This window comes from Microtus ochrogaster, chromosome 1 (assembly GCF_000317375.1).
Source record: "Microtus ochrogaster isolate Prairie Vole_2 chromosome 1, MicOch1.0, whole genome shotgun sequence".
In the NCBI taxonomy this organism is placed as follows: Eukaryota; Metazoa; Chordata; class Mammalia; order Rodentia; family Cricetidae; genus Microtus; species Microtus ochrogaster.
In genome coordinates this window covers 125884677-125893888 of record NC_022009.1, presented here as the reverse complement: position 1 = coordinate 125893888, position 9212 = coordinate 125884677, and the positions used below count along the sequence as shown (strand labels likewise).

Here is a 9212-nt window from a genome sequence, read left to right as displayed (position 1 = left end):
TTTTTTTTTTTTTTTAAATTGACACAGGGACTTACTATGTATTCTTGGCTGGCATGGAACTTAGCAATGTATTCAAACTCTTATTAGAGATCCAACTTCTTTTGCCTCCTGCTAGGAGTGCTAGGATTAAAGCACACACAACCTACTTTTTTCCTTTTTAAAGGCGAAAGCAAATTCATATGATCTCATCTTGTGTATGCTGTCTTAGAATTTAACTTCCAAGCTCTTCTGTTTGGGGGGGGGTTGAGAGATGCAGAAGGATGTGGTGTCCAGTTGTTGACAGTGATGATTTAAGAGAGTAAGAAAGTTGTGAACTCGATATTTATATATTTTATGTCACATAAAGGTTTAACATTCCAAGGTTTTTTATGTTACTACATGAAGAATTGGTTGAGGCCCTAAAACAAGTGCTGCAAAGGCTGATGGAGGTGGTGCACACGGGCAGGGAGGCTAGCCAAAGATAGTGAGACCCCGTCTCAGAAGAATCCTTTTTTCCCCAGACCATGATTGAAGCTCACGTTGATGTCAAGACAACCGATGGTTATTTGCTCCGACTCTTCTGTGTTGGTTTCACTAAAAAACGCAACAATCAAATCCGCAAGACCTCATATGCACAGCACCAGCAGGTCCGCCAGATCCGGAAGAAGATGATGGAGATCATGACCCGAGAGGTGCAGACAAATGACTTGAAAGAAGTGGTTAATAAACTGTAAGTGGGTTTTTGTTTCTTCCTGTTGAATTATCCTTTGGTAAGAGAAGGCGTATGTGGGCAAGCTGGAGTTATTTTTCCAGTTGAAGCTCCAACAGTAGATAGTGAAATTTAGACAATAACTTAGATACACAAGGAGTAATAGAGCTTTCCATGATACTGTATGGGAATACATGATGAGAAGATGTTTCGGTCCCAGTTGATGTACACTGATAACTGTTAACATTTTCCTGATGTTCCCATGCAGTATACAAATGTCTAAGGATATTGTGCAAAAAAGAAGGAAGACTTGGGAGCTAATTTTGTTGCTAGATATAACCATCTTTAATTAGGATGCCTGTGGTTACACATTAGATACTGTCTAAGGTTCTTTTTCAGTGTAAAGTAGTTATGTGAAAAACAGAATTTGGTAGATTTCTTGTTTGCTTGTTTTTTAATTTAAAGTTTGCTGGTCTTGCAGGATTCCAGACAGCATTGGGAAAGACATAGAAAAGGCTTGCCAGTCCATTTATCCTCTTCATGATGTCTTTGTTAGGAAAGTAAAAATGCTGAAGAAACCCAAGTTTGAATGTAAGTGAGAAATCAGGGTTCATGAGAAAATTTGTGGGGCCAAATACATGACTTTTTTAATGACTGATATTTTATAATTTGATTGTAATTTGACTGCATGTATGTATAGTTTAGGCACTACTCTGTATGTACTTGGTGACTTTGTTCTGAAGAGGGCTTCAGTTTACCTGGGACTGAAGTTACTTACAGATGTGCAAGCTACCTCTGGGTGCCGGGAACTGAATGGACCCAGTTCCTCTCTAAGAACAAGTGCTCTTGACCACTGAGCCACCTCTTCAGCTCTTTACAAGTCAATATTACTCATTTTAAAATTGGATTTATTTTTGAGATAGGGTTTCATTGTGTATGTAGCCCTATCTGTCCTGGAACTCAGAGATCCATCTGCCTGCTGCCTGCCTTTGTGTCCTGAGTGCTGGGATTAAAGGTGTGCAAGACCACAGGTGGCGTTCTGTAAAATAATTTTTTTTTTAATTTTGAGAAAGGGCTTTCTGCAGCTTTGGAGCTTGTCCTGGAACTAACTCTTATAGACCAGGCTGGCCTCAAATTATCAGATCTGTCTGCCTCCCTAGTGCTGGGATCAAATGCTTGTGCCACCAATTGTCCGGCTCAACATGTAAATTTTTTAAGGGCAAGATTTTTTTCTGTTTTCTTGTGTCTATGTAGTATGAAGTTATTATACTTATTTATAACAAGGCTTTTTTTTTCTTCCTTTTAGTGGGAAAACTCATGGAGCTCCATGGAGAAGGTGGTAGTTCTGGAAAAACTACTGGTGATGAGACAGGTGCTAAGGTTGAACGAGCTGATGGATATGAACCACCAGTCCAAGAATCTGTGTGAAATACAGATTTTTAATAGTGACAAATAAAGTCTTATTTGTGATGATGGTTTGCTTCTGAACACTTTTAAAATATGACAGGTTGGAGAATTTAAAGACTTGTATAGCTAGGCTTTTGTAGCATGGCACTCTTAACTCCTTAGCATCTGCTGGGTCATGACTTGACAGAGGATAGGTCAGGACAAGATCGAGGCTGCCTTAGTTCTTCAGCCATTTGGCCGCCTTTTGGGTCCTGTCCTCAAATTTTTGGTCAGTTTTTATTTCTAATAAAGTTCTCATGCAGTGCTGATGGTGTGGAGACCACAGTTGGCGAGCCACCAGGCTGAATAGAGGAAATTACTTTGCAGAGTTTTGATGTCTGGGCAGCATCCAGATCAGATCACAGGTCTTAAACTTGCTAGGTTAGTCCTGTCTGGCCAATTTTTTAATGCTGTATTTAGGTTTTCCTACCATGCCATTCCAGAAAGTTAAAGTTGATGGAAGTCCCTAGATTTTCTGGAGACAACTCAGTTTTCTTGATTTCATTAAGCATGTTCCCCAATTTTAGCCTATGCCTTTACAAGGTAAAGTATTAGGAAGTGTACCTTCTAGGCATTTTATATTTGACACCCTAAGTGGTGTTTTGTTTGCAGAACAGGGATCTTGGACATGGTAGGTAGGTAGCAAACAATACTATTACAAGTATTTTTCCAGCCCTAAAATGTTAGTTGAGACAGGGTCTTGGTATATGTAGCTCAAGCAAGCTTACTGGTTTAGTAAGTCTGCTACATCTTGGAGTAGGGACTTGGATAACACTCTTTGAAGGGCTTATTTGGAAAGGCTCAGAGGAGTTAGGCCAGGAGCTCAAGAGGTGGCTCAGCCATTAAGAGCTGAGGACCCACATGGTGGCCGAACTGTCAAATGCAAGGGGATCACACACCCTTTTCCGTGCTCTCTGGGCACCAGGTATGCGTGTGGTGCCACATTAGAACAAAACATGTAAAATGGCTGGGCCTATTAAAATTTAAGCCTACCTATAGGCCACTCTGGAAGTCTGTTATATAACATGCTTCCATGGGGTTGATGGGAACCTGTATTTATAGGACTTTGAATGACTTACCTTATAGTCTGTCCTAGAAAGACAAAAATTTGTAATGAAGATAGCAAACAAACCTCATATTGGTTTCTTCAGTGTGCACAACCAAGAACAACTTTAACTGTAGACTAACTTTAAAAAGGGGGCTATCATCAAGACTTATCCCTGCTCCCAAGGGACAGACCGGTCATTGTAACCGGGAATTCCTACATAAGGGAGAATTGAAGAATCATCTGGTAACTTTTAAGAGGCAATGTGGGTAGACTTTCTAAAAACAGAAAAGACAAGTAATAAAAAACAGACTACCATAACTATCTTAAATTGCACACCAAATATTTCCCAAACAGCACGCCCAGGGTATAACGAGCATTAACACTAGGTATTTTCTTTAAACAATGATTATTTTAGTGATACCTTTTGGTCTTAATTTGGCTCCAATGCGTATCTATATTTTTGACCAGATAGTTGACTAGAAAGGGGATTACCTTGTACAGTATAGGATATTTAGCGGGGTCACTGGTCTCATTAGATAGTAACACCCTAGTTTGAAGAGTCTTGCGGATGGTGAACTTAATGAGATATCAGTGTGGATGTGCCTCTAGCTTCTTGGTTAGATAAAGTGTATCCTTCAAAATAGCTTAGAAAGTCAATGTTGGCCATAATCTACTCAGTGGCTGCTGGAGCAGTTTCATGTCTTCTGCCAGTAAACCCTCATGCATAAAACACAAAGCACCAAGTAATCACAGGCACTCCACTTGTTCTGAAGCCAATCTGACTTCTACAGTAAATATCTGGGGCTGGAAAGATGGCGCAGTGGCTGCTTCCAGAGAACCCAGCGTCCACTGCTGGTACTCATAGTGGCTCTTAGTAACTGGTTCAGGAAATCCAATGTCCCTGGGGACAAAGCAAAATACATATTTTAAAAGTAAATATTTCAGCACGTATCTGTTGGTCTGCTCTCATGGTGTTTTTGGTTCCTCGGCATCTTGCCTTTGTGCTTGAGTGACAGTATTAGGTATGTGTAGCAGAAGAGGCTACTTATTACATGGCAAGCCACGATGCAAAAAGGTCTACTAGGTCTCTGCCTCATAAGCAGTGTAGAATAAGGTATGTACTACTACACTTGGTCTTTTTTTTAAAAAATATTTATTTGGTATGCAATATTCTGTCTGTGTTTGTAGACCAGAAGAGGGCAGCAGAGCAGACCTCATTACAGATGGTTGTGAGCCACCAAGTGGTTGCCGGGAATTGAACTCTTGACCTTTGGAAGAGCAGGCAATGCTCTTAACCACTGAGCCATCTCTCTAGCCCCTACACTTGGTCTTGATCTTTTTTTTTTTAATTTGTTTTTAAAACAAGACTTCTCTAGCCCTGGCTGCCTGGAACTTACTATGTAGACCAGGCTAGTCTTGACCTCAAAGAGATCTGCTTGTCTCTGTCTCCCCAGTGCTGAGATTGAAGGTGGGATTAAACATGCATCACCATGCTCAGCCTAATTTTTAAAAAGTAGGTCTCACTACGTGTTAAGTTAGTTTTTGGCACTGGGCTGAAGTGACATTTGGCCTCAGCCTCTCAAGTTCCTGGGCCTTCAAGAGCACACCACTGCTTTGATTTTATCTTACTCCTAGGTATTTGTCTAAAAGATGTTATGTCCACACAACAAACTAGTTTTAAAGATTTCCGGTGGTTAGGATGAGAACGACCCCTATTAAGCTCTGCTGTGTGGATTCTTGGTCCCCAGTTAGTTGCACTGTTATGGAAGTATCAAGTGTGGCCTTGCAGGTGTGCTGTTGGGGCTGGGCTTTGAGGTCTCAGCTCAGGCCTCTGCCTGCTGCTAGTAAATCAGGATGTAAAGGTCTCACTATCCATTCATTGCCACTGACTTCTGCCGTGATGACCATGAAGTAACCCTAACCCTCTAAAACTAAACAAGCCCATGATTAAATGCTTCCTTCTATGAGTTGTCTTGGTCATGGTGTCTCTTCACAGCAACAGAACAATAACTAGATCAAGGTTGATGCCATTATTCATTGCACTAAAAGCCTAATAGAGTGGGTAGACACATTGTGGTATTTATATGTATAAATAGTAATAAATTATTGATTCACCATGGATATGTTAGGCAAAAGAAGCCAGAAGGAAAGAGTAGGTATATGATTGTATGAATTAAAAAATTAATTTGTGGCGGTAGAAATCAAAACAGTGGCTGTTGGGTGAGGGGTTGGGAAGGGGTACAGCGACTGACTGGAAGGGAGTATGAAGGAACTTTGGAGACAAATGTTTCCTGTATTGATTACATATGGTGTAAAAATCCATAGATTTCCTTGATATCCATGCATTTTATGTAAATATGACTCAATAAGATGGGTGTAGCCAACTAGGTCACTGATTTGTTGTACTTTGCTGCACTTTGGTGTCCGTCTGTTCAACTCCTTTCCACAGTGAACTTACCCTTTCACACCTATCTGGAATTGGAACCACTCCTGAAGACACCTTTTCCCACTTCTGTCCTGGGGTTCTTGGCTTCTGTGGAATGAGGACCAGGGCCTGGGTACCACTTATGAGTCATGGGGCTGGATCTGATAATGCTGTCCAGCATACCAGAGGTCATATTTGGCATCATTAGTGGCCTAACAACAGTAATTTTTTTTGTCTTTATGTGTCGTGTGTCTGCCCCCACCCCCCAAGTTTCTCTGTACAACTGCCCTGGCTGTCCTGAAACTCTGTAGACTAGGATGCCCTTGAACTCAGAGATCTACCAAACTCTGCCTGGAATACTAGAATTAAAGATGTGTGCCTAGCTGTTTTTGTTTGTTTTGAGAAAGGTTCACACCACAGCTCTGTCCAAGAACCTACTATGTAGCCCAGACTGGCCTTGATCACAGATCAGCCTGCCTCTGCCTTCCAAGTGATGGGATTAAAGGAATGTGCCACCACTTCCAGTGGGTTTTTTATTTTTATTTATTTATTTTGTGGTCAGGGTCTAGCTAGGTAGCTCTGGCTGGCCTGGAACTCACTATATTGATCAGGCATCCTTTGGTCTCTGTCTTCTGAGTACCGGAGTTAAAGACATGTACCATCTCACCATACTCAGAATAGGCTACTGTTTATTCCAGCTTCCCTGAGCTGTCACTTTAGGGTTACCTGGGCTTGCTCATGGCCCAGCACAATGAGTTCTGACCCGTTTGCTCTGCACACAACCTTTTCACTACTCGTACACCCACAGAGAAGACACTACTGTCTTTGTGGTACTGAACTGGAGGGTTAAGTGCACTAAGCCCTGTCCCCTTTCTACCCTGTGTATCCCTGGCTGTCCTCAAACTCACTGAGATATGCTTGCCTCTGCCTCTTGAGTGCTGAGATTAAGGGTGTGCACTACCACTGCCCAGTACACGGGCCTTTGAGAAGAAATTCTCGGTTGGCCACTTGGGGGCCTGGAAAACAATGTGGTTGGCTGCATTAATCTTTGAGTCAGGACTCTTAATAAAGTACTTCTACATGATTGGAGAAATCAATATAGATTGATATACTTTATTTTTGAGATGGTCTTATAGAGCTGGCTGTAGATAAACTGTATCAAAGGATAGCCTTGAACTCCTTATGTTCCTGTCCCTACCCACAGCTAGGATTATAGGACGTGCCACTGCATGACTTAATTATTATCTAGGTATGACATTTTACTTTATTACCCAGATTGGCTTCAGACTCAAATCTGAGTTTAAACCCCCTTGGGCTGAAGTGATCTTGCCATCCCAGTCCCACAAGTAGCTGAGAAGAGGTGTGTTTCATCATTTCTGCCTGCCTGCCTGCCTGCCTGCCTGCCTGCCTGCCTGCCTCCCTCCCTCCCTTTTATTTTGTTTTGTTTTTTGAGTTTACACAGAGTTTCTCTGTAACAGCCCAGGCTGTCCTGGAACTCCCTTTGTAGACCAGGCTGGCCTCTAATTTACCTGGCTCTGCTTCTTGAGTGCCAGGATTAAAGGCTTGCTTGCACCATCACAGCTTGCTTTTTGTTTTTCCACTTTTCTTCAAAAACAAAAATATAAAAAAAGAATAAGTGCAGGATGATTGTTGTCAGTCAGATGTGGCACACAATGAAGTCTAGCACTCGAGAGGCTCAAGCAGGGTGATCATGAGTTAGTTCTGCCCAAGCTACATAGGGAAACAACAAAAAAAGATTGCTGCTTAGTTTTTGAAAAGTAGACAACCAGCAGGTAATATTTCCTAAATTATGAATTTGAATCATTCTGAAAAGAATGTTGGTGAATTAATTCTTGTAGTAGATAAACAGTCTCTACTGTAAATACAATTAGAATTTAAGATCATCCAGAACATTCCCCAGACTTGTCTTTTATTAATTTTATCTAACATGTATTTTGAGATAGTTTCTTGTTACACAGCCTTACCACCACTACACACCTGAAGTGTAAGTAATGATGGAGAAAGGAACTATCCATTAGTGAACAAACTCACAGCTTGAGTTTCTAGCTAACATTCGTGCACATAAGAGACTGACAAGGACTTCTTCCCTACAAACTGTCCTAGACAGTCTCATATAGCCCAAGCTAGCTCTGAATTCACTAACTAACCAAATAACCTTGGGTTTCCGATCTGCCTGCCTCCACCTCCCAAATGCTGGGATCACAGGCATGCAACACCAGCTCAGCTTGTACTTCTCTTTCTATCTGAAGGAGCATTTCATGGCTCAGTGGTTAAGAGTACTAGTTCTTGCAGAGGACCTAAATTCAAGTCCCAGCATTCATACTGTGGTTCAAAATCACTAGTATGTAACTCCAGTTCCAAGAGCCAACACTTTCTGAAGTGCATGGGCACATGGTATATATACACACACACGTAAAACATTCATTCACATAAAATAAATCTTAAGTTTCGGAGTTTTAATTTGTGCTGTGCAAGTGGTTCTTCCCTGCCTCCTCTTGTTCCCTCCTGCATCAGTCTGCACAGTACTGGGAACACAGGAACACCTCTGGGACTTTTTTTTTTTAAAAATGAGTTGTATGAGCGTTTGTAACTTTTACAGGCTAAGAAAATATCAAAACACTTCAAAGAGTTATTTTTATTCATATCTTTGTGTCTGTGTGAGTGAAAGCCACCCGTATGCAGATGCCCCTGAAGTCCGGAAGAGGGTTTCAGGTCCTCTAGCTAAAACTGCAGGCAGTTGTGAGCTGCCTGTCATGGGTGCTGGGTCCTCTGGAAGAGGATGTGCTCTTAGCTGCTCAGCCATCTCTCCAGCCACATAGACGGCTTTTACAGCTAAAGAGAAACACGTCATTTCAGCACAATCAGTGGGAAAGCCTAGATTGGTCCTCAGTGGAGCTGGGCTGTACTTAGGGCCCCATCTGCCCTTTAATCTCCTTATTGAGCTCTGTGGTAGAAAAAGACTTGTAATGAAAGGAGAGGCCCCTAGATGGCGGCAGTGTTCTGAGTGAGGCTCTGGATGTTGTGCCTTCCACGTAGTGAAGTAAAAAGAAAGGTAGAAAATGATTCCCCATTCGTTCTGAAAATCAGCTTATGAATTCATTCGATGACATTCAAAATGGCATTGAATCGTGAATCTTGTGGCCTATGTGCATCTGACATCAATTAAAAGAAGCCATTAATGTTCACACCAAAGTGAAAATAATCCCTTGTAATTTTTTTTTTTTTTTTTTTTTTTTGAGACAGGGTTTTTCTGTAGTTTTGGAGCCTGTCCTGGAACTCCCTTTGTCGACCAGGCTGGCCTCGAACTCACAGAGATCCGCCTGCCTCTGCCTCCCGAGTGCTGGGATTACAGGCATGTGCCACCACCGCCCAGCCTAATCCCTTGTAATTGATCCATATATCCACAGCTGCTGTCTCAGGCTTATGTACTTAAATTGAAGAAACTGAATACAAACAGTGATATTTAGGGACACTGCCTTATAATCCTATAAGTATTTTTTAATGTCAATTCTCATGATACATTTTGATAAATACACTAATATTGTCTCTTCTGAATGCTACAGACTGATTTTCTTTCTTTCTTT

General features: G+C 41.6%; 1 protein-coding gene and 1 non-coding gene across 2 annotated transcripts in view; both read left to right on the top strand.

Annotated features, from left to right (window-relative positions):
* Positions 1 to 2161, top strand: part of Rps3a (ribosomal protein S3A) — a 5053-nt gene extending 2892 nt beyond the window's left edge. The window contains exons 4-6 of the mRNA XM_005344169.2: positions 501 to 709; positions 1170 to 1279; positions 1995 to 2161. Coding sequence (XP_005344226.1) covers positions 501 to 709; positions 1170 to 1279; positions 1995 to 2116 — 441 coding nt within the window. The 3' untranslated portion in view covers positions 2117 to 2161. The remainder of the gene's footprint in view (positions 1 to 500; positions 710 to 1169; positions 1280 to 1994) is intronic.
* On the top strand, positions 878 to 947 carry LOC113456838. The gene has a single exon (XR_003377574.1). It is a non-coding gene; the product is annotated as a small nucleolar RNA SNORD73 (small nucleolar RNA).
* Positions 2162 to 9212: the final 7051 nt, after the last annotated feature.